Below are 26,587 nucleotides of genomic sequence, written 5' to 3'. Positions count from 1 at the left end.
TTTCCTTAAAATATATCTGATGATTCCCACCAGCACTGCTAATAGGTATTTGAAAATAACCCTGTTTTTAAAGAACCAGATTAGTCTTCCCATCTGCTTAATATAAGGAAAAAAAAATAAACAATACTTATTTTTGCCACTTGAGAAGAGGTATTTTGAAACAGAGACAAGAATTCAATGAAACTGAACATGCTATTAACAATCTTTAAAAAATTCTGTAAATGGATTAAAAAAAAATCAGACCCTGAGCTTGATATATTTGCTTGGAAAACAGTATCTCAAGAAAAAGTTACAAACCCACACTTGTTTTAGGAAATGGCACCACTGTTCTGAAGATGAGCTGAAGAGATTTACTGCTGCCCCTCACCTCCGATTCTGCCTCTAACACCTCTTCACTGGTTCGGGTCCGATCTTTTGGTTTCTTCCACGTCTTTGGTGCAGTTATAGCTGTCTGAGCTGAAACAGAAAAGCAGACTGCCATTACTTCCCACTGCAAAGTTTGGAAATATTAGGTCTAAATGATACCCGTGTTCAAATTTAGCAGACAAAAAGAGGGCTTCCTCCACACTGAGGAGATAGATGGATGATAAAGTGAAGAACTGAGTAGCTGTGTGTGGCCCAAAGATTGCAATGGCAAATGTCTTAGGCACAAATTGGTCACATCAGTTCATATGGCCTTCAACCAGTGGCCTAAGTTCCTCCTATTTCAAGGTTAGGACATACTGAGGTACATAATTCAGTATGAGGCAAGTATGTATATAAGAAACTGCCCTACCAGCCAATTCTAGACTTGGGCCTGGTTCTACTGTTAATCAACTATGTGATCATAAGCAAGTCACACTTCTCAGGCACCAGTATATTCAACTATAAAGTATAAGAGTAAGATTAGAAGATATCTAAGGTTCCTTTAAGCCACAAAAAATATTAAATTCCAGATTCTGTTTTTTTCTTAATGATTTTTAAAAAAATTTTATTTATTTTTGGCCATATTTTGGGTCTTCGTTGCTGTGCACAGGCTTTCTCTAGCTGCGGCGAGTGGGGGCTACTCTTCGTTGTGGTGTGTGGGCTTCTCATTGCAGGGGCTTCTCTTGTTGCGGAGCACAGGTTCTAGGTGCACCGGCTTCATTAGTTGCGGCACGTGGGCTCAGCAGTTGTGGCTCATGGGCTCTAGAGCGCAGGCTCAGTAGTTATGGCGCATGGGCTTAGCTGCTATGTGGCATGTGGGAACTTCCTGGACTAGGGATGGAACCCATGTCCCCTGTATTGGCAGGTGGATTCTTAACCACTGTGCAACCAGGGAAGTCCCCAGATTCTGTTTTAAAAAGCTTTCTAGGCAACTCCCTGGTGGTCCAGTGGGTAAGACTCGCATTCCCAATGCAGGGGGCCCAGTTTCGATCCCTGGTCGGGGAACTAGAACCCACACGCATGCCTCAACTAAGAGTCCACATGCCTCAGCAAAGATCCTGTGTGCCGCAACCGGAGCAGCCAAAAGAATTAAATAAATAAACAAACAAATAAATAGATAAAAAAGCTTTCTAGACAACAAAAGGATACTTTGATTAAGATTTCATTAGATAGGCAGCACTTCTACAACATTCAGTTCTCACTTCACATCAGTACTGTTGGCCTACCCTTTCATACTGCTGGGGTGAAAATTAAGGAAGAAACAGATAATTTTTTTTTTTTCTTTTTGGCCATGCCACACAGCTTGCCGGATCTTAGTTCCCAGACCAGGGATCGAACCTGGGGCCCCAGCAGTGAGAGCACCTAGTCCCAACCACTGGACTGCCAGGGAATTCGCAGAAACATAATTTTTATTGAATTATTCTATTGTACCAGAAGTTTTAGGTGGAAAGTTAAGCTTACAAAGGATTTTTAAAATTTTATTTGGCTTACAAATTCCACAAAATCATTCAACACTTGGATGTACAATTTAATGATAATTTAAACATCACGCAGCAAATAGAATATATTAAAAGGATCCCACAGAAGGAATAAACACAAAGCTGAAGGGAACCATCTACTCTGATTCCTTATAGAAATAAAAGATCTCATTGAGACTAAACCAACTAATCTCTCTGGGGCAGGTTCAAATCTTTTTTGGAAGAACAGTAGAATATAAACACTCACACTGGTCTGGGGAACATGGAAAAGGAGACATTTAACCATCTTCTCAAAATTACTGCACCATCATAAAAATACGTTGTAAATCTCCTTTGTTACACACACCTCAAACCAATTTGTCTTTAGCCTTCCCTTCACAGACCATAAGGAACAATAAAGCATTATTAGACCAACTGTTATTCTTCGTTTGTGGCCTACCAAGGTAAATAATTTTCTCAAAGTATGGAACTCAGATTATGGTAACTATGGGTGGGTTTAAATTCGCTGTTGCCTCATAGTCTTATAACGAATATGTATATTCATGTATTCAAGTATGTGGTATGTGGTGGTCTCTTTTCAATTTTTATGAATCTTCTGATTTTATATAACCAGTCCATTTTATATACATCTCTCTGAAATGCTTCTGATTAATTCTGCATCCACAGAAGAATCCTTTTTAAGAGCTATAGAGAGTTTGAGGAAACTGTACATTTAAATTAACATTTTGTTTCATATATGCATGAATTCAGCTCTCATTTCCATTCATGGAAACGGGGAAGACTACTTTCTGGAGGATTTGTTAAGACGAAACACAAACTCAGGAGTAGTTTCCTCTTAACAAAAAAACCAAAGATGTAGACAAACTTTTCCTTCAAAACTGTATCAAATGTACCCAACCCCAAAACATTAAACAAAACATTTCTTCCATGGGTAACATAACACATATAACATGCTTTTTAAAAATTAGCTGCGTACACAGCAAGAACTGTTACTCTGTTCAAGTGGTTAAAGTTTTGATTTAAAGCAATAATTCACAAAAAGAGCTGAGAGAAAGCACACACCTCTTTAGGAGATACTCAGTCCTTTAAAAAACTGGACACAGATACACACCTAGTGTCTAGTGAGATTGTGATATACAAACCCTCTCCTACCATTACTGATGGAGAGGTGCAGTAACCTTTGGTGTGTTAGAGTAGGGAGAAGAAGAGGTAGGCGGGAGGAAGCAAGGGAGGGAGACACACAGAGACAGAAACACCAACTGCCAGATTTAAAGGACAATTAATACCAAGTTAGCTAGAAGAAGGGAAGTAAATTTAACATACTGTCTCAGATTTGTTCTTTTCTTTCTGGTCCATTCCCAATGCCTATACCTTAATTAGGCCCTTACTACTGCACTGAGTTAACAAGAGATAGTCTCAACTCACTGCCTCCATTTTCTTATTTTAACATATCATGTGCAATACTGCCTGAATTATGGTCTCTCTAAAGAATTGATTTGATTGGTTATTCTACTTAAAATATTCCTTAAGGCATCATCCATAGTGCCAAGCAAAGTTCCTTACACAGGATAGGCATTCAAATTTGTTGACTGAACAAATGACAGCAGCTCTCGGTTAAAAGAGGTACTACCAACATTCCCAAGACAAAGACAAATTCTTTCCCTCTTATCTTTCATTAAGCACCACAGGAAAAGTGACAATCTCTAGATGAGATTCATAATTACCTGAATTTAGAGATGCCTAAAGGAGCCTCCCCAACTCTCCATAAGAATTCAACTCTTAGAGGCACACTGAATTTCTACTTTAAAATACAGAATAAGTAAATTCCAACAGTAGAGCAATGCTATGATTTCAAGATTTTTGCAAATTTTTACATTATTGGCAGGAAAATGTTTTCCCTCAGAGCTCTTTTTATGAAATGACTAATATATAAATTCTGAAAAATATTTGGGACACAGACAAGTTTAATCACTGGGTTTTAATAAACAAACGGGATCAGGAAACTTGCACAGACCTCTTAGATAGCTTCATCCACCAGAGGGCAGACAGCAGAAGCAAGAAAAACTACAATCCTGCAGCCTGTGGAACAAACACCATATTCACAGAAAGACAGACAAGATGAAAAGGCAGAGGGCTATATACCAGATGAAGGAACAAGATAAAACCCCAGAAAAACAACTAAATGAAGTGGAGATAGGCAACCTTCCAGAAAAAGAATTCAGAATAATGATAGTGAAGATGATCCAGGACCTCGGAAAAAGAATGGAGGCAAAGATCGAGAAGATGCAAGAAATGTTTAACAAAGACCTAGAAGAATTAAAGAATAAACATCTAGAAGAATTAAAGAACAAACAAACAGAGATGAACAATACAATAACTGAAATGAAAAATACACTAGAAGGAATCAATAGCATAATAACTGAGGCAGAAGAACGTATAAGTGACCTGGAAGACAGAAGGGTGGAATTCACTGCCACAGAACAGAATAAAGAAAAAAGAATGAAAAGAAATGAAGACAGCCTAAGAGATCTCTAGGATATCATTAAACGCAAAAACATTCACATTATAGGGGTCCCAGAAGGAGAAGAGAGAGAGAAAGGACCCGAGAAAATATTTGAAGAGATTAGAGTCGAAAACTTCCCTAACATGGGAAAGGAAATAGCCACCCAAGTCCAGGAAGAGCAGAGAGTCCCAGGCAGGATAAACCCAAGGAGAAACACGCCAAGACACATAGTCATCAAACTGGCAAAAATTAAAGAAAAAGAAAAATTATTGAAAGCAGCAAGGGAAAAATGACAAATAACATACAAGGGAACTCCCCATAAGGTTAAACAGCTGATTTCTCAGCAGAAACTCTACAAGCCAGAAGAGAGTGGCATGATACACTTAAAGTGATGAAAGGGAAGAACCAACAACCAAGATTACTCTACCCAGCAAGGATCTCATTCATATTCGATGGAGAAATCAAAAGCTTTACAGACAAGCAAAAGCTAAGAGAATTCAGCACCACCAAACCAGCTCTACAACAAATGCTAAAGGAACTTCTCTAAGTGGGAAACACAAAAGAAGAAAAGGACCTACAAAAACAAACCCAAAACAATTAAGAAAATGGTTAACAGGAACATACATATCGATAATTACCTTAAAGATGAATGGATTAAATGCTCCAACAAAAGACGTAGGCTTGCTGAATGGATACAAAAACAAGACCCATATATATGCTGTCAACAAGAGACCCACTTCAAACCTAGGGACACATACAGACTGAAAGTGAGGGGATGGAAAAAGATATTCCATGCAAATGGAAATCAAAAGAAAGCTGGGATAGCAATATTCATACCAGATAAAACAGACTTTAAAATAAAGAATGTTACAAGAGACAACAAAGGACACTACATAATGATCAAGGGATCAATCCAAGAAGAAGATATAACAATTATAAATATATATGCACCCAGTAAAGGAGCAGCTCAATACATAAGGCAACTGCTAACAGCTATAAAAGAGGAAACCGACAGTAACACAATAATAGTGGGGGACTTTAACAGCTCACTTACACCAATGGACAGATCATCCAGACAGAAAATTAATAAGGAAACACAAGCTTTAAATGACACAATAGCTCAGATAGTTTTAATTGATATTTATAGGACATTCCATCCAAAAACAGCAGATTACACTTTCTTCTCAAGTGCACACAGAACATTCTCCAGGATAGATCACATCTCGGGTCACAAATCAAGCCTCAGTAAATTTTTTTCTTTTTAATAAATTTATTTATTTATTTTTGGCTGCGTTGGGTCTTTGTTGCTGCGCGCGGGTTTTCACTGGTTGCGTCCAGCGGGGGCTACTCTTCGTTGCAGTGCGCAGGCTCCTCATTGTGGTTGATCCTCTTGCTGCGGAACACGGGCTCCAGGCACGCGGGCTCAGCAGTTGTGGCTCGCGGGCTCTAGAGCGCAGGCTCAGCCGTTGTGGCACATGGACCTAGCTGCTCTGTGGCATGTGGGATCTTCCCGGACCAGGGCTTGAACCCGTGTCCCCTGCATCGGCAGGCAGATTCTTAACCACTTCGCCACCAGGGAAGTCCAAGCCTCAGTAAATTTAAGAAAACTGAAATCATATCAAGCATTCTTTTCTGACCACAACGCTATGAGATTAGAAATCAATTACAGGGAAAAAAAGGTAAAAAACACAAACACATGGAGGCTAAACAATACGTTACTAAATAACCAAGAGATCACTGAAGAAATCAAAGAGGAAATGAAAAAATACCTAGAGATAAATGACAATGAAAAAACGATGTTCCAAAATCTATGGGATGTGGCAAAAGCAGTTCTAAGAGGGAAGTTTATAGCTATACAAGCCTACCTCAAGAAACAAGAAAAATCTCAAATAAACAATCTAACCTTACACCTAAAGGAACTAGAGAAAGAACAAAGAAAACCCTAAGTTAGCAGAAGGAAAGAAATCATAAAGATCAGAGCGGAAATAAACGAAATGGAAACAAAGAAAACAATAGCAAAGATCAATAAAACTAAACCTGGTTCTTTGAGAAGATAAACGAAATTGATAAACCATTAGCCAGACTCATCAAGGAAAAGAGGGAGAGGACTCAAATCAATGAAATTAGAAATGAAGGAGAAGTTACAACAGACACTGCAGAAATGCAAAGCATCCTAAGAGACTACTACAAGCAACTCTATGCCCACAAAATGGACAACCTGGAAGAAATGGAAAAATTCTTAGAAAGGTATAACCTTCCAAGACTGAACCAGGAAGAAATAGAAAATATGAACAGACCAATCACAAGTAATGAAATTGAAACTGTGATTAAAAATCTTCCAACAGGGCTTCCCTGGTGGCGCAGTAGTTGAGAGTCCGCCTGCTGATGCAGGGGACACAGGTTCGTGCCCTGGTCCGGGAAGATCCCACATGCCGCGGAGCGGCTGGGCCCGTGAGCCGTGGCCGCTGAACCTGCACGTCCGGAGCCTGTGCTCCGCAGCGGGAGAGGCCACAACAGTGAGAGGCCCGCGTACCGCAGGGAAAAAAAAAAAAAAATCTTCCAACAAACAAAAGTCCAGGATCAGATGGCTTCACAGGTGAATTCTATCAAACATTCAGAGAAGAGCTAACACCCATCCTTCCCAAACTCTTCCAAAAAATTGCAAAGGAAGGAACACTCCCAAACTCATTCTATGAGGCTACCATCACCCTGATACCAAAACCAGACAAATACACTACAAAACAAGAAAATTACAGACCAATATCACTGATGAATATAGATGCAAAAATCCTCAACACAATACTAGCAAACAGAATCCCACAACATATTAAAAGGATCATACACCATGATCAAGTGGGATTTATCCCAGGGTTGCAAGGATTCTTCAATATATGCAAATCAATCAATGTGATACACCATATTAACAAATTGAAGAATAAAAACCATACGATCATCTCAATAGATGCAGAAAAGGCTTTTGACAAAATTCAACACGCATTTACGATAAAAACTCTACAGAAAGTGGGCACAGAGGGAACCTACCTCAACATAATAAAGGCCATATATGACAGACCCACAGCAAACATCATTCTCAATGGTGAAAAACTGAAAGCATTTCCTCTAAGATCAGGGACAAGACAAGGATGTCCACTCTCACCACTATTATTCAACAGTGTTGGAAGTCCTAGCCACGGCAATCAGAGAAGAAAAAGAAATAAAAGGAATACAAATTGGAAAAGAAGTAAAACTGTCAGTTTGCAGATGACATGATACTACACGGAGAGAATCCTAAAGATGCCACCAGAAAACTACTAGAGCTAATCGATGAATTTGGTAAAGTTGCATGACACAAAATTAATGCACAGAAATCTCTTATATTCCTATACACCAATTATGAAAAATCTGAAAGAGAAATTAAGGAAACACTCCCATTTACCATCGCAACAAAAAGAATAAAATACCTAGGGATAAACCTACCTAAGCAGGCAGAAAACTACAAGACACTGATGAAAGAAATTAAAGATGACACCAACAGATGGAGAGCTAGATAGACCATGTTCTTGGATTGGAAGAAACAATATTGTGAAAATGACTATACTACCCAAAGTAATCTACAGATTCAATGCAATCCCTATCAAATTACCAATGGCATTTTTTACAGGACTAGAACAAAAAATCTTAAAGTTTGTATGTAGACACAAAAGACCCTGAATAGCCAAAGCGGTCTTGAGGGAAAAAAAACGGAGCTAGAGGAATCAGACTCCCTGACTTCAGACTATACTAACTACAAAGCTACAGTAATCAAGACAATATAGTACTGGCACAAAAACAGAAACATAGATCAATGGAACAAGATAGAAAGCCCAGAGACAAACCCATGCACCTATGGTCAACTAATCTACAACAAAGGAGGCAAGGATATACAATGGAGAAAAGACAGTCTCTTCAATAAGTGGTGCTGGGAAAACTGGACAGCTCCATGTAAAAGAATGAAATTAGAACACTCCCTAATACCATACACAAAAATAAACTCAAAATGGATTAAAGACCTAAATGTAAGACCAGACACTATAAAACTCCTACAGGAAAACAACACTCTTTGACATAAATCACAGCAAGATCTTTTTTGACCTACCTCCTAGAGTAACGGAAATAAAAACAAAAATAAACAAATGGGACCTCATGAAACTTAAAAGCTTTTGCACAGCAAAGGAAACCATAAACAAGACAAAAAAACAACACTCAGAATGAGAGAAAATATCTGCAAACGAAGCAACTGACAAAGGATTAATCTCCAAAATATATAAACAGCTCAAGCAGCTCAATATTAAAGAAACAAACAACCCAATCCAAAAATGGGCAAAATAACTAAATAGACATTTCTCCAAGGAAGACATACAGATGGCCAAGAAGCACATGAAAAGCTGCTCAACATCACTAATTATTAGAGAAATGCAAATCAAAACTACAATGAGGTATCACCTCACACCAGTCAGAATGGGCACCATCAGAAAATCTACAAACAACAAATGCTGGAGAGGGTGTGGAGAAAAGGGAATCCTCTTGCACTGTTGGTGGGAATGTAAATTAATACAGCCACTATGGAGAACACTATGGAGGTTCCTTAAAAAACTAAAAATAGAATTACCGTATGACCCAGCAATCCCACTATTGGGCATATACCCTGAGAAAACCATAATTCAAAAAGACACATGCACCCCAATGTTCACTGCAGTACTATTTACAATAGCCAGGTCATGGAAGCAATGTAAATGCCCATCGACAGATGACTGGATATAGAAGATGTGGTATATATATATATATATATATATATATATATATATATATATATATATATATATATATATATATACATATACACACACACACACACACACACACACACACACACACACACACAATGGAATATTACTCAGCCATAAAAAGGAATGAAATTGGGTCATTTGTAGAGATGTGGATGGATCTAGAGACTGTAATACAGAAGTAAGTGAAGTAAGTGAAGTAAGTCAGAAAGAGAAAAACAAATATCGTATATTAACGCATATATATGGAACCTAGGAAAATGGTACAGATGAACTGGTCTGCAGGGCAGAAACTGAGACACAGATGTAGAGAACAAATGTATGGACACCAAGGGGGGAAATGGGGCAGGGGGTGGGTGTTGGTAAAAAAAAAAAAAGAATTCTTTTTTACACTTCAAAAAGTTTAACATAGTCCGGAATAGGAAAATCTACAGAGACAGAGAGTAAATTAGTGGTTGTCAGAGGCTAGGGGGGAGAATGGGGAATTACCGCTAGTGGGTAGTGGGTACAGGGTTTCTTTTTTGCACGATGAAAATATTCTGGAAGTAGACAGTGGTAATGATTGCACAACTTCGTGAATGTACTATAATCCACTAAATTGTACACTTTAAACATGTGAATTTTATGGTATGTGAATTACATCTCAATAAACCCATTATTTTAGAAAAATAAAAAATAAAATAAAATAAAGAAACGGGACTACATCAAACTAAAAAGCTCCTGCACAGCAATGGAAACCATCATCAAAACGAAAAAGCCAACTGACTAAATGGGAGAAGATATTTGCAAATCATATATCCAATAAGAGGTTAATATCCAAAATATATAAAGAACTCACACAACTCAACAGAAAAAAACAAACAAATTGATTTAAAAAATGGGCAGAGGATCTGAATAGGCATTTTCCCAAAGACAAAATACAGATGGCCAACAGGCACATGAAATATGTTCAACATCACTTATTATCAGGAAAATGCAAATCCAAACCACAATGAGATTATCAACCACACCTGTTAGAATGGTTACTATCTAAAAGACAAGAAATAATAAATGTTGGAGAGGATGTGGAGAAAAGGGAACCTTTGTACACTGTTGTTGAGACTGTAAATTGTTGCAGCTACTATAGGATACAGTATAGAGATTCCTCAAAAAACTAAGAATTGAGCTACCACACAACCAAGCTATTCCACTTCTGGGTATTTATCTGCAGAATGTGGAAACACTAATTTAAGAAGATATATGCACCCCTGTGTTCAATGCAGCATTATTTACAACAGTCATGGTACGGAAACAACGTTAAGTGTCCACTTACAGATGAATGGAAAAAGATGTGGGGCATGTGTGTGCACACACACACACACACACACAACGGAATACTACCCAGCTATAAAAAATAATGAAATCCTACCATTTGTGACAACATGGATGGACCCTGAAGGCATTATGCTAAGTGAAATAGACAGAAAAAAAGACAAATATTTAATGATTTCACTCATATATTTGGAATATAAAATAAATAAACAAACAAAATGAAATCAGAACAAACTCACAGAGGGCTTCCCTGGTGGTGCAGTGGTTGAGAGTCCGCCTGCCGATGCAGGGGACACGGGTTCGTGCCCCGGTCCGGGAAGATCCCACATGCCGTGGAGCGGCTGGGCCCGTGAGCCATGGCCCCTGAGCCTGCGCGTCTGGAGCCTGTGCTCCGCAACGGGAGAGGCCACAACAGTGAGAGGCCCGCGTACCACAAAAAAAAAACAAAAACAAACTCACAGATACAGAGAACAGGTTAGTGGTCACCAAAGGGGAAAGGAGGTGGGAAATATGAGTGAAGGGGGTCAACTGTACGGTGACAGACTGTAACTCGATTTGTGGTGGTGATCGCTCTGTAGTGTATACAGTTGTAGAACTATAATGCTGTGCACCCGAAACTTACATGCTTAAAAAGGAAAAAAAAAGGATACTTTACTACTGGTAAGGGAAGGTCTCAAGTGTATTGTCACAGGGTTGTACATAACGAGTAGAATGTTCCAATAATGGAAAGAGTGCAAGGTCCCACTCTTAACACCCAGTTCCAATCCTTTCTCATTCCTGTCTCCCAGCCCCAATGTTTTATTTTTTTTCCCCACCCGGCTCTGAAATCCTAAAAGTTGGTTGGCAATAAATTATTCTGATTATATCATATTCAAGAATTTTGTCTAGAGTTTCTTGAAGTTGGGGATATTATTCTGTCCTTTTGTTCTTCCACAGATCCTTGTGAGAATCTAGGAAAATGTGATGATTTATTTAAGGAACAGGGGTAGAGCAAAGAAGAAACCCAGGTGAGAGAAGGATTAAGTTTTTACCATGGAGATGTAAATAAACTGGAAAAGAATAATTATGGTGATGAAATATGTAAGAATGACTGGGTCATTAAGAAATGTCAAAGAAAAGAAACACTAGAGTCTCAGTCTGCCAGTGTTTTTCCAGCATCTTCACAGGTGTTGCTATTTGATATGGACGGATGGATTGGTAATTATGCTCCCAGTGTGTGTTCAAAATAGGCTTTCTGCTCTATGACTGCTTCACAGAAGCTTAAATAGTATAAGCTAGTCTCCCCAGGGCCTAGCACGGAAACCAAAAAGTAAGTATAACAAAATAATGAGTCTAGACTTAAATTCTACCAAAAATATACATCTATAACACAATTTAAAAGTTTTTACTTCCAGTTTTAACATTAAACATCATCACAGTAAGAGTCAAATCATAGGTTTATTAATTTTATTGATGTTCTCAGTAACTACCTTTCAGTTTTATGGTTCTTTTTTCCCCTATTGTTTCTCTGTTTTCTATTTTTTATTTCCCCTATTATCTTTATCATTTCCTTTGGGTTTAATTTTGCTTTTCTTCTTTTTTTCATTTAAAATTTCAGCTTTACTGAGGTATAACTGATATATAAAATTATATATTTAAAATGTACATCATGATTTAATATATGCATACACATACATTGTGAAAGGATTCCCCTCATCTAGTTAATTAACACATCCATCATCTTACATATTTACCTTTTTTTTTCTTGGTGAGAACATTTAAGATCTATTCTCTTAGCAAATTTCAGCTATACAATACAGTGTTATAAACTATAGTCACCATGTTTTACATTAGATCTCAGACCTCATTCATCTTATATAATTTGTTCAGTTAATAGTTTCTTCAGATGGAAGCTGAGGTCAATAATTTGAGACCATTTTCTTTTCTAATATGGGCATTTAGTGGTGTCAACTGCCACCCAAGTACTATCCTAGCAGTGTGGTAGGGAGAATAATGACCGCCAAAGACATCCGCGTCCCAATCCCTGGACCTTGTGAGTATGCTACCTGACGTGACAAAAGTGACTTTGCAGACGTGATTAAGTTAAGGGATCTTGACACGAGACTATTATCGTGGATTAACTCAATGGATTCAATGTGATCAAAAGGGTCCTTACAAGTGGGAGGAGGCAGGAGAATTGAAGAGATAAGAAGACGCTATGCGGCTGGCTTTCAAGATGGAGGACGGGGCTCCAAGCCAAGGAATACATGTATCTCTGAAACAGGGAAAAAGAGAACAGATTCTCTCCTAAAGCTTCCAGAAGAAACACAGACCTGTTGATATCTTGATTTTAGTCAAGAAGTGAAACCAGTCAGTGAAACCAGTTTTGGACTTCTGACCTCTCAAATTGTGCTGATTTGTTATAGCAGCAACAGGAAAAGGACACAACCACAAATTTTGATTTGGGTTTTCATTTGGTTCAACATACTTTATATTGATAATTTCCCTTTTGATTTCTTCTTTGACCCTTGGGTTATTTACAAGTATATTATTTAGTTTCTAAATATTTGAGGGATTTTTCCAGAGATACTTTTCTTGCTGAGTTCTAATTTAATTCCATTGTGGTCAGAGAATATACCTGCTTTGACTTGAATCCTTTGACATTTATTAAGACTTGTTTTATGACCAGCAATATGGTCTATCTGGGCAAATTTGACATTTGCGCTTCTGTATCTGCTGTTTGACTGTTTAATAAGGTCAAGTTGGTTGTGTTGTTTAAGCCTTCTATAGCCTCTCTAATTTTCTGTCTACTGGTCCTATCAATTATGTTTCTCTAATTATGTCAAATCCGTGTCACCACTTTTTGATTATGTGAAGTGCAGTTATAATAAATGTACTTAAAAGTTATTTAATGATTTTCTATGGTAATTTTAATAACTATGTCAGTCATAAATCAGTTTTGATTATTTTTCTCCTCATTGTGGGTCATATATTTTCATGGCTTCACTGGTTAATTCTAGCAAACATTTGAGGAAGAAACAGTATCAATTCTACAAACTCTTCCAAAATACTGAAGAAGGGGGACTACTTATCAATTCATTCTATGAGGTCAGCATTACCATATACCCCAAATATGAAAACTGCCATAAAAAGATATGCCAGTATCACTCATGAACTTAGATGCAAAATAAAAAACCTAAATAAAATTTTGGCAAATCAAATTCAACAATACATGAAAAGAGAATTACCTCATGACCAAGTTTTATCCCAGGAAAGCAAAGTTGGTTTAATATTCAAATATCAAGTAATTAATAAACAAAAAAAGAAAACTATGATTGTCTCAAGAAATGCAGGAAAAAAACTGATAAAATCCAACATGTATTGCTGATTGAAATAACAAATTTCTCAGCAAACTAGGAATATAAAAAGAACTTCTTCAACCAGAGAATTCAAACCCTTACAGCTAGTATCACACTTAATGGTGAAAGACTGAAAGCTTTCTGAGATCAAGGAAAAGACAAGAAGGTTTACTTTCACCACTTTCTTTCAACACTGTACTGGAGGTTCTAGCTAGCATAGTAAGTCAAGAAAAAGAAAAGGTGCATCCAGTTAGAAATGAAGTAAAACTGTCTTTCTTCAGAAATGACATATTTACAAAGAAAATCCAAAGGAATCTCTACAAAAATGCTAATAAAGCTAGTAAGTGAATTTTAGCAAGGTTGCAGGATATGAGATGAAGAAGTCTATGTATTCCAATATATTAGTTATAAAAAATAAAAACTTGAAATAAAAAATGCCATTTACAATAGCCATCCAGATATATGAATCTGACAAAATTATAAAAGCCCTGTATATTAAAAACTTCAAAATATTCCTGAGAGAATTAAAGAAGACAGACTTACATGTCAAAATATATCATGTTCATGGGTCAGAAGACTCAATATTGTAAGACATCAATTTTATCTGTAGATTCAACACAAACCCAATCAAATTCCAACAGGTTTTGTAGAAAAAAATTGCAGAAAAAAACTGATTCTACAATTAACATAGAAAAGCAAAGGACCCAGAATGGCCAAAACAATTTTGAAAATGAAGAATAAAGTTGAAGGACTTAGTGCTATCTGATTTCTAGAGTTATTATGAGCCTCAGCCATCATGACAGTGTGGTATTGGCATCAAGAAAGATGACTAGATCAATGAAAAAAATAGAGAAATCAGAAACAGACCCACATATAACACGCACAACATATTTTTGGAAAAGTTGTAAAGGAAATTTACCAGAAAAAGGGTAGCCTGAAATTCTTGTACATTGCTGGTGGGGATATAAAATGGCGCAAATACTTGGAAAATGTCTTGCAGTTTCTTAAAAAAAATTAAATATACAGTTACATATGACCCAGTCATTCCACTCCTAGTTATTTACTCAAGAGAAATCACAGCATATGTCCATACAAAGTCTTACACAAGGAAGCTCACAGCGATTTTATTTGTGACAGCCTCAAACTGGAAATAACCCAAATGTCCACCAATAGGTGAACAAATTGTGCTACATCCACAGTGTGCCAGCAATTTAAAAAAATGAGCCACTAACATGTGCAACAATACGGACATACCTAATGAGTGAAAGAAACCAGACAAAAGAGTTTATGCTTTCTGATTTCATTTACCTAACGTTCTAAAAAATGCAAACTAATCTATAGTGACACAAAGCAGATCAGTGCTTGCCTGGGGACTGGGGTGAGGGCAGTGCAGGACAGAAGGATTTATAAACAGACAGGAAGAAACTTTTTGAGGTGATAAATATGTTCATTATCTTGATGGTTGTAATGGCTTCATGAATATATAGAGATGTCAAAACTAATCAAATACTTTAAATATGTATATGTTAATTTTATGTCAATTACACTTCAATAAAGGTGTTAAAGTGGTCTGGGTGGTTTCTAAAGTAAATAAAACATACACATATCCATATATCTGTTATGAACCTATAGTAAATGACAGTGTTTTTAAAGATTTAAAAAGAACATATATAGTATCCTTCCACTTATGGAAAGAAATAGAAATCTATACATCCAAGTAATAGGATTCCAAGGGCTTTTTTTCTTCCTCCTAACTTTTGCTGCTTTTTATCTTTTAATTTTCTTCTTTTCAAAAATGCCAAAAATATCATTTGAAGCGAACAAATATAAAGGTAATATCCCTCTCTAACAACTAGCAAATTCTAGTTGCCTGAGCTGAACAGAGGTAGCAGTCTTTGGGGTACAGTCTACCATACCTTTACGGCTCACACAAATAATCACAATCAAATATGTAGGTTTATTTTTAATTAAAAAACGGGGTCATGCCATACAAGTTACTTTGCCAAGTGCTCCCCCCCCCGCCCCCCCCCCCGCCTTTATTACGGAAGTCCCTTTAGGCTACGGGGCAGGCCTCCTCCCGCGTGCCGCCGCACAGGGTCCCTCAGCGTGTGTGTGCACGCCTCTGGGCGAGCCTCACACACCTTGCTGCTTTTCTTGCCACAGCGACCACTTTTAAACCCTTCCCTGCTGCTCCTTTTACTTTCCTCCCTGCCATCCCCACAAAGGCACGCGCACACATACGCATTTACCTTAACCGCTATGGCCAGATTTCACTCGAAAAAGGTAAAAGTAATTCACATTCCTATCACAAATACATGAGTGTTGGCTTTCTTCCATCCTCACAGGTATTGATATTATATCTGCCAAACTAATAGCTAAAAATGGTAATTCAACATTCACTAGTAAGGGTCAGCATCTTTCCCTATTTTTACTATTTGCTCTTTCTTTTCTGTAAATTTCTTATTTTATCCTTTACTCAGTATTCCATTAGATTGTTTGTTTTAACCTGCATATACTCTATGAACAGATTAACCTCTTACATACCGTTTTCTTTTAATTTCCTTTTGCCAAGACAATTCAAAATTTTATTTATTACAATTTTATAATGAATTTTCTCTAATGAATATGTGTTATGTTTATAAACAACACCAACAAAAAAGCCATGAAAAAATGACACATGTATTTTAATTAATTTGAAATTAAGGCAAGGAAAAGTCTTCTTTTTTGATACTGTCTCAAATACTTATCAATGTGCCACTTTCAAACCCAAAAATTTTTAAATGGATTCATTTGCATGGACTAGCCTCACAATCATTAAGACCATGTCTCTCTCTAGTTTCTGAGGCATTAAAGCTAGAAATTTAGCTTCTACATTCTGGTCAAAAGCAGGACCATTTCCTTGCCCAACAGTGCTAAAAATTTTACCACTAACCCACTTAATACACCTTTGCTATTCTATACAATCAAAGACTTAGATACAAATTGAGAATGCATCGTTAAGAATTTGAGCCGTTTGAAGATAATAACTGTATCTTACTGGTCTCCTTTGTATATCCTACATCTAATACAGTATATGCTCACTAAAAATCTGTTAATAAACAAATGCCCTGCAATCAAAATTAAACCGAAGATTAATGTTTCTCTACAACAGCAATAAACACTGTTTCAGTCTTTTTGTGTTTGGTAGGTACTACTATATTATTTCCATTTCAGAGATCAGGAAACCGAAATAGGAGGAGGTTAACTAAATGGCCCCAAATCCCGGAGACAGCAAAGGTTGGAGCCAGAATTAAAACACAGATGTAACTTCAAAGCCTTTGTCTTCCCAACACAATACTCTGCCTCTCAACTCTACCTTGCTCCTGTACCTTCTCATCTTAATTCCAGCTTCATTTTCATTTTGGTTGTCTTTTGTTTTTGTAGCAGGAGAGGATGTGTAGGTAAACAAGGGACGGTAGCGTGAAGAATGCTGTCTGCCTGTTACCCCTAAGCATAGTATGTCAAGTCATCAGGAAAATAAAATGACAAAGTGACTCTAAGTAGAAGGTTTGTTCCAGGCTCGGCAGAGGACAGTTCATTATGCAATGCTGTCAGCAGTGAGAAAAAGGATGACTCCAATAAGACCACTACTCCATTTTCTAGGCCTCTGTATTACATTTTCCTGCTCTTTCTACAGTGCCTCAGGCATTTTTACCCTTTAGTAAATGCTTCTGCACCACTTCTACCATGATCAAAATAACCTGCAATTAAATTTAAGGCAAATCTAGTACAGAAAAAGAAATGTCAATCACTACAGCACAGATATATAATCTGAGAACAGACTACAACACAAGTAGTTATCTTTCTGTCTACTAAATGCTTTTCATCTCTAAATACAACACTAGAGCTCATTCCCTTGAATACATAAACCCTGATTTAAAAACCCCTCCCATCTGATCATCAGTGAGTCCACACTGCCAGTACTTTGCAAAGTACAAAGGAGTCTACTGAAACCTTAATCTGGGAGAAGCCACTAAGAATAAGGAAACACACCGTGACAGATGTGATCACTTATCCCTCATCTTCACCTTACCCAACCTTATATTAACACAACTATCTCTCTTTAAGATCATCAAGTTCCCAATGGAAAGTCATCTCTGAGTCCCAGAGGTCAGAAGAAGACCTGTCAGATAGTAAATACAAATTGACATTGTCTGAACAAATCAAATAAAGCTATTAATCAATTTAGTTCTGAATTTCTACCCCAAACAGTTAAGTATGAATACATCAAAATATTTCAACCCATCTTTAGGCCATACATCCATATTTCTTGGCTTTCTATGACAGTTTCCAATTTGAATATTCTTCCTTGTGTCCCAAAATATGGATCAAAATATACTGTCAAAAAGTATTTTAAGTTACAACTCATCCAAAAATAAATTGAAATTTTAGACATGATCTAGAGTCTACTATGGAAATCTAAAAATGTCAGCATCTATTTATTCCAAGCAGAGTTGCTCAAATATTTGTTGAGTCGAACAGTACTAAGTCTTAAATCCAAATAAGTGGAATTTTTAAGTACTCTCCCATCTGAAAAACTGACCTGATACAAATGGTTATTAGGAATTTACACAAAAAATAAATTCCATTCTTCTGATTGGTATTATTTAACAATGATTAGTGTAGACCCCATTTGCAACATGTATAAGAAAGCCATACTTTTAGGGGGTTATAACATGATTTAATAATGTGATTGTACAATTTATGAAATATCTTTATATGTACAGTATGACATTTCAAAGGGAGTATCTCCCTCTACAATCAAATAGATTTAAATGTTTCAAATAACACTCTAATCGTGTTTGAATTCTGTGTCTAAATAACTAATAACAGCTAATTTAAATTATGACAGCTCTGGGACTCATAAGTAATTGTTGAGTAAATGACAACTACTAATGAGGTTGCTATGTTCTAAAATCCCTAATAGTTTTCAGATGTTATCAAGTACCTCATTGAATACTAAATGCTATTACGTAAAAAATGACCTCTTTTTCATTTTTTAAATGGTGCACTAGGTACTAAGGTACAGCCTAGATTACACGCATGGATTCTGGAATCAGTAGAAACTTGCAGAAAGAGTTATTAACTAATGGGCTGGGGATGACATCTTCTGTGCTTTTGTGGTCCCTTATTAGCCACTTAAGGTGAGTACATTTAACTCTAACCCCTGTCATCATCTACCTGTTTACTCAATTGTTAATTTATATGAATATATGAACATTACATTCATCTCCAATATGAAATGAGTATCTACATCACAAGGATTATTTTAAATGATTTTAAATTATGAGAGGAAATATAGTATAGAGAACAAACTAGTGGTTACCAGTGAGGAGAGGGAAGGGAGTAGAGGCAAAATAAGGGTAAGGGATTAAGAGGCACAAACTACTATGTATAGAATAAAAAAGCTACAAGGATATATTGTAAAGCACAGGGAATATAGCCAATATTTCATAGTTACTTTAAATGGAGTGTATTCTATAAAAAATATTGATTTACTATGTTGTATACCTGAAACTAATATAATATTGTAAATCAACTCTACTTCAATGAAAACTATAAATAAATTTTTTAAATGAGAGACAATAAAGAAAAGTGGTTATGAGCTCTAGATGTGGAGCTAAGTTTGAATGCTGGCTCTACCATTTATTTACACACTATATAACCTTTAGCAAGTGTTATTTCCTCTGTATCTTGGTCTCCTCTTCTGTAAAACAAGATAATAGGGTTGTTGTGAGGATTAAAGAAGTTAATACAAAAGTGCCTGGCAAATAGTAAGCACTTAACCAGCAACAGCTATTATTAAAAACAATAAATTTTTCCAACTAGGATGGTATGGCTCACTTTATTTATTTATTGTTTTTGATGTGTCTTTTTTTAATTATAGTTGACTTATAATGTGTTAACTTCCTCTGTACAGCAGTGATTTAGCTATACACATATATACATTTTTAAAATATTATTTTCCATTATGGTTATCATAGGATACTGAATATAGTTCTCTGTGCCATACAGTAGGACCTGCTGTTTATCCATTCCACGTAAAATAGCTTACATCTGGTAACCCCAACCTCCCACTACATTCCCTCCCTCAAGCCCCTCCCCCTTGGCAACCACAAGTCTGTTTTCTATGTCCCTGAGTCTCTTTCTGTTTCATAGATAGATTCATTTCTGTCATATTTTAGATTCCACATATAAGTGATATCATATGGCATTTGTCCTTCTCTGACTTACTTCATTTAGTATGATAATCTCTAGTTGCATCCATGTTGCTGCAAATGGCATTATTTTGTTCTTTTTTATGGCTGAATAGTATTCCATTACACACACACACACACACACACACACACACACACACACACGCACGCACACACATCTTCTTGATCCATTCATCTGTCGATGGACATTTAGTTTGTTTGCATTTCTTGGCTATTCTGAGTAGTGCTGCTGTGAACACAGGGGTGCATGTATCTTTTTGGATTAGAGTTTTTTCTGGATATATGCCCAGGACTGGGATTGCTGGAGCATATGGTAATTCTATTTTTAGCTGTCTGAGGAACCTCCATACTGTTTTCCATAGTGGCTGTATGTATGGCTTATTTTAAATACACTTGTTAGTCAGATACTCTATAACACACACACATGCCAAGAATAAACTGACACCAACAAAAACTTATTCATTTGCTTAAATGAGTAAACAAACATTTAATAAAAGCTCTAGGAGGGTAATAAAACAAATCAGAGCTTTACTAATCTTGAAGAAGGTGTAAGACAGCTGGAGATAAAACGCATACATATCAATATTTGTAAAGCCCTACAAGTATTCTAAGCTGATATAAACATACTTAGGTGTTAAGAGTCAAGGAGTTATCAGAGTGGAAAATTTTGTGAAGATAGTCATACTGAAAATTTTGAGCAAGTTCTTTAATATGGTCTAGGTTGAGAAGACAACGTCAAGGCAACACTGTGGGAATTAGTACCTGGCAAATGGGTGTGGAGCACTGGCTACAAAAAATAAAATAGTACAGCTAAGAAGAGATAACGACTAACAGAGGGCCCTGAAGGTTAACCTGAGAGCCTGGATCCCACACCACTGCAACAATTACTCTGTCTCTATAACGCTTAGACAGATATATCCAGAAACAGTATTTTCTCTGGAAGACTTTTCTGGGGAATGTGTACTGAACATACTTTTGTAGAGAAGTCTCAAAGCAGAGAGAATTGCAGAAGCTGAGGTATTAATAAGAGAGTCTGTGAAATGGACTAGAAAGGGAAGGGGATTGAACAGATGGATGGATAAATAAATGGGATGGATAGCTGGAAGGATAAGAAAGGCCTGGAAGGGTCCTGGGTAGGCAGCCTTGGAGAGAGCAATGCAACTGTGGCAAAAATATACAAGAACTAAGTTACATACAAAGGAAATTCAGAATCATTAAGTTATACAATAAAACACAGATCCCTTATGTTTCAACCACAAATAACGACCCTGCTGTCCCAGCCCAGTTGGGTGTTCCATATTTATGACATTAAACAATGCACCTAGAATGGTTAACTACAGAGGGGCATTCACTACCCAGCTGAGAAGACCCTCTCAAACCCAGGTAAGATGTAACTACTAGCAAAATAGTAAGATAGAATAAAAATAATACATAGTTCAGGCATAAAACACATCAAAAGACAATGTGGTTTCAGGTTGTACTCCAACATTCCTTTACATCTGGTATTGTCAATTACGGTGTTTTTTGTTGGAACCTACTTCCTAAATGTCTAAGCTATAACTTCCCTAACATGATTAACTTCTACCTTCAGGGTTTTTAGCATAAAGTTCTTAGGCTGATGCCTCTGACAGATCCTTATGTAGATGCTGGTAGCACAACCACTCACAGTCCTATTCATCTTTTTTTTTAATAAAAGCTTTATTGAGATGTAATTCACGTAACTATAAAATTCACCTTTTTAAAATACACAATTCAGTGGTTTTATCTGTAATGGAAAAACTCCAGTCTTTCCATCTTTCTATGAAGGGAAAAACCCAGTTCTTGCCTACAATGTATTTCCTTTTCTACTAATCCAGAACACTTCACTTCTGACACTTCTGGTCACCAAATATGTAGGGGTTTTCCCCCTCAACAAGCAATTCTCTGTGATGCCAGCTGTGTTTCCACAATTTAATTCAATCTAACACTATCTACCTGGAAATAGTGTCAGATATTACACGTTAGGGCTCAGTTCCAAAAGACTGTCCCCCACCCCCACTTCAGATGCCAGTTGCAAGTCTAGGTTATCACCTGTGCTTCTGACCGACCTGCTATAGACTGGAAGTTCCAACAATCCCCTCCTCAGGTTTGCTAGAACAGCTCACAGAACTCAGGGAAACATTTCATTATGTCTACCAGTTTATTAAAGGATATGATAAAGGATACAGATAAACCGCAGGTAAAGATATACACGGGCAGGGGAGAGGTCTGGGAGAGTCCCAAGTGCAGGAGCTCCCCGTTGTTGTGGAGCTGGGGTGCATCACCCTCCTCGTGTGCATGTGTCACCAGCCTGGAAGCTCTCTGAGCTCCCTACTATGGAGGCTTCATTGAGTAGGCATGATCCAATATTAATTCCACTTGCAGCCCCTCTCCTCCTTCTGGAGGATGGAAGGAGGGCTAAAAATTCCAAGACTCTAATCATGACTGATTCTTTCTGGTTACCAGTCCCCATCCGGGAGTCATCCAAGAACCCACCTAGAGTCACCTCAATAGAACAAAAGATGCTCACAGTGCTTTCATCACTGAGGAATTTACAGGGCTTTTAGGAGCCCTATGCCATGGACAGAGGTCAAAAAACAGTATTAGAACAAGAGATGCTCCTAGTGTTCTTATCATTCAGTAAATTACAAGAGTATCAGGAGCTCTGTGCCAGGAACCAGAGGCAGAGACCAATATATCTTTTCTATTACAGGGACACCTCAGAGATATTGCAGGTTCGGTTCCAGACCATTGCAATAAAGTGAATATGGCAATAAAGTCACACAAATTTTTTGGTCTCCCAGTGCATATAAAAGTTATGTTTACACTACACTGTAGTCTAATAGGTGTGCAATAGGGTTATGTCTAAAAAAATTTATATACCTTAATTTAAAAATACTTCAATGCTAAAAAATGCTAACCATCATCTGAGCCTTCAGCAAGTCATAATCTTTTTGCTGCTGGAGGGTCTCGCCTCGATGTTGATGCTGCTGACTGACCAGGGTCGTGGCTGCTGAAGGCTGGGGTGGCCGTGGCAATGTCTTAAAATAAAATAACATTGAAGTCTGCCGCATCAACGGACTCTTCTTTTCACGAACGACTTCCCTGTAGCAAGCAAGGCTGTTTGACAGCATTTTACCCACAGCAGAACATCTTTCAAAACTGAAGTCAGTCCTCTCAAAACCTGCCACTGCTTTATCAGCTAAATTTATGTAATATTCTAAATCCTCTGTTGTCATTTCAGTAGTCTTCACAGATCTTCACCAGGATTAGAGTCCATCTCAAGAAACCCTTTCTTTGCTCATCCATAAGAAGCAACTCCTCATCTGTCACAGAGTTTTATTATGAGATTGCAGCAATTCAGTCACGTCTTCAGGCTCCACTTCTAATTCTAGTTCTCTTACTGTTTCTACCACATCTACAGTGACTCCTCCATTGAAGTCTGGAACCCCGCAGGGGGTTGGAATCAACTTCTTCCAAACTCCTGTTACTGTTGACATGTTGAGCTCTTCTCATGAATCACGAATGTTCTTCATGACATCCAGAATGGTGAATCCTTTCCAGAAGGTTTTCAATTTACCTTGCCCAGATCCATCAGAGGAATCACTATCTATGGCAGCTAAATAGTCTTACGAAATGTATTCATTAAGTAATAAGACCTGAAAGTTGAAATTACTCCTTGATTCATGGGCTGCAGAATGGATGTTGTGAGAGCAGGCAGGAAAGCATCATTAATCTCATACATCTCCTTCGGAGCCCTTGGGTGCATTGTCAACAAGCTGTAATATTTTGAAAGGCATCATTTTTTCTGAGCAGTAGGTCTCAACAGTGGGCTTAAAATAGTCAGTAAACCATGCTGTCAACAGATGTGTTGTCATCCAGGCTTTGTTGTTCCACGTATAGAACGCAGGCAGACTAGATTTAGCAGAATTCTTAAGGGCCCTAGGATTTTCGGAATGATAAATGAGCACGGACTTCAGCTAAAAGTCACCAGATGCATTAGCGCCTAACAAGAGAGTCAGCCAGTCTTTTGAAGCTTTGAAGCCAGACGTTGACTTCTCCTCTCTAGCTGTGAAGGTCCTAGATGGCATCTTCTTAAATGGAAGGCTGTTTCATCTACACTGAAAATCTGTAGTTTAGTGTAGCCACCTTCATTCCTTACCTTAGCTAGATATTATGGGTAACTTGCTGCAGCTTCAACATCAGCACTTGTGGCTTCACCTTGGATTTGTATGTCATGGAGACATACAAATACAAGCCTCTTTCCTAAAACCTCATGAACCAACCACCTCTGCTAGCGTTAAACTTTTCCTCCTGCAAATTCTTCACTTCTCTCAGCCTCCAGAACCAAAGAGAGTTAGGACCTTGCTCTAGGTTAGGTTTTGGCTTAAAGGAATGTTGTTGCTGGTTTGATCTTCTAACCAGACCACTAACATTTTCTCCATAACAATAAGGCTGTTTTGTTTTCTTATCATTCGTGTGTCCACTACAGTAGCAGTTTTAATTTCGCTCAGGAAGTAACTTTTCCTTTGCATTCACAACTTGGCTAACTGTCTAACACAAGAGGCCTATCTTTCTGCCCATCTCAGCTTTCGACATGCTTTCCTCACTAAGCTTAATCATTTCTAGTTTTTGATTTAAAGCGAGAGACATGGGACTCTTCCTTTCACTTGAACACTTGGAGGCCATCGCAGGGTTATTAATTGGCCTAATTTCAATACTGTTGTGTCTCAGGGAATAGGGAGGCCCGAGGAGAGTGCGAGAGATGGGGAACAGCTTGTCAGTGGAGCAGTCAGAATACACACAACATTTATGGATTAAGTTCACCATCTTACAGAAACATCCAAGATCACTATCACTGTAGCAAATATAATCATCATGAAAAAGTTAAAGACACTGTGAGAATTACTAAAACGTGACACAGAGACACGAAGTGAGCAAATGCTGTTAGAAAAATGGCACCAACAGACTTGCTTGCCACAGGGTTGCCACAAACCTTCAATTGGTAAAAAATAGTATCTGCAAAGTGCAATAAAGTGTATTATAAAGAGATATGCCTGTATCTCACAATTGCATATTTATAGAATTATGCACCCTTCCCCACTATCTAGCTTTAGGAGATTTTCATCACCAACGAAACCCCATAGCCATTAGCACTCCTTCCCGACTCTTCTCTCTCCTCAACCGTTGGCAGCTACTAAGCTACATTCTGTCCCTAGGGATCTGCCTATCCTGGACATTTCATATAAATGGAATCATAAAATACATGGTCTTTTGTGACTTTTTCCTGTAGCGTAATGTTTTCAAGGTTCATCCATGTTGCAGCATGTATCAGTACTTCACTCCTTTTCTTGACTGAATAATATTTCATATTTTACATAGATACACAATACATTGTTTCTCAATTCATCAGTTGATGAAAATTTGGGTTATTTCCACTTTTCAGCTGTCCTATTTATTGTTTCCCCATTCCTTTTAGTTTTCTCTTTCCCTTTCTTCCTAATCTTCTACTCCTGACCGAAACAGAAAGTTAATAATGTTATTACTATACTCTATTTTATATGCTTGTTAAGGCTTTCAGTGGTATAGAGGCTCCTTAAAATTCATGTTCTAACCAAACCATCTCTCTTCCAAATGACAGCAGAGGTCACTTTGAGATGTGCCATTGTGTAGATTAACTGACATAATGGTACAAAGCCTTTAATCAAAGTTATACATTCATATAGGGACTATTCTAAGGGATTTTCTACCATCTCATGCCTAGAATTTAATTAAGAACTTTTCAGATGCTATCATATTCTTGAGCTGCTCTCCTATGGAACAAAAATTCCTAAGGGCAGAGATCACGACACCCATTTGCTCTGTGTTATATTAATACACTTCAAAGGGAACATTTGGGCCTTTAATACTAGCTGAAAATAGTATTAATAATACTTAACATTTATAGGGTGTTTAATATGTGCTAGACACTATGCTAAGTGCTTTTTACATATAGCACATTTTATTGTCACTACATATTTATGAGGTAAATACTATTATTATCTTCATTTTCTGGATGAGAAAACCAATTCAGAGATTAAGAAACACAAGGTCACAGAGATGGACAAAGGGAAAGGCTAACACTCAGGAGTATCTGACTGTTGCTTTCATCTTGACCACTATGCTTTACTGCTGGTGTTTAGACTAACCAAATACATGGAAAGTTACATTCAGATCTTATGCATATATACTAAGAAGATTGCTGCTGTTAACTAATAATAACAAAAAGATATTATAGTCAAAAATGAGAAGCTTAGAATTTATCTTGAGGGTGAATGCCCCCCGTGCCACCCATCACTCTGAAGGGTTTAAGCAGAGATGTGAAAAAGGAGTGATAAGTCCAGATCTCTGTTTTAAAAAGATGACTACTTCGTGGAGAATGAACTTGAAGGGGACCAAAGCTGGAGCCAGAGAA

At 37.4% G+C, this 26,587-nt stretch overlaps 1 protein-coding gene across 1 annotated transcript in view; it reads right to left on the bottom strand.

Moving 5' to 3' along the window:
* The window catches only part of EIF4G3 (eukaryotic translation initiation factor 4 gamma 3), a 370,424-nt gene that overhangs the window by 93,207 nt on the left and 250,630 nt on the right, over positions 1 to 26,587 (bottom strand). The window contains exon 12 of the mRNA XM_082833610.1: positions 368 to 456. Coding sequence (XP_082689736.1) covers positions 368 to 456 — 89 coding nt within the window. The remainder of the gene's footprint in view (positions 1 to 367; positions 457 to 26,587) is intronic.

The sequence above is a fragment of the Leucopleurus acutus genome (genome assembly GCF_964270905.1).
Source record: "Leucopleurus acutus genome assembly, chromosome: 2".
Classification (NCBI taxonomy): Eukaryota; Metazoa; Chordata; class Mammalia; order Artiodactyla; family Delphinidae; genus Leucopleurus; species Leucopleurus acutus.
This window is presented reverse-complemented; position numbering and strand designations above follow the sequence as displayed.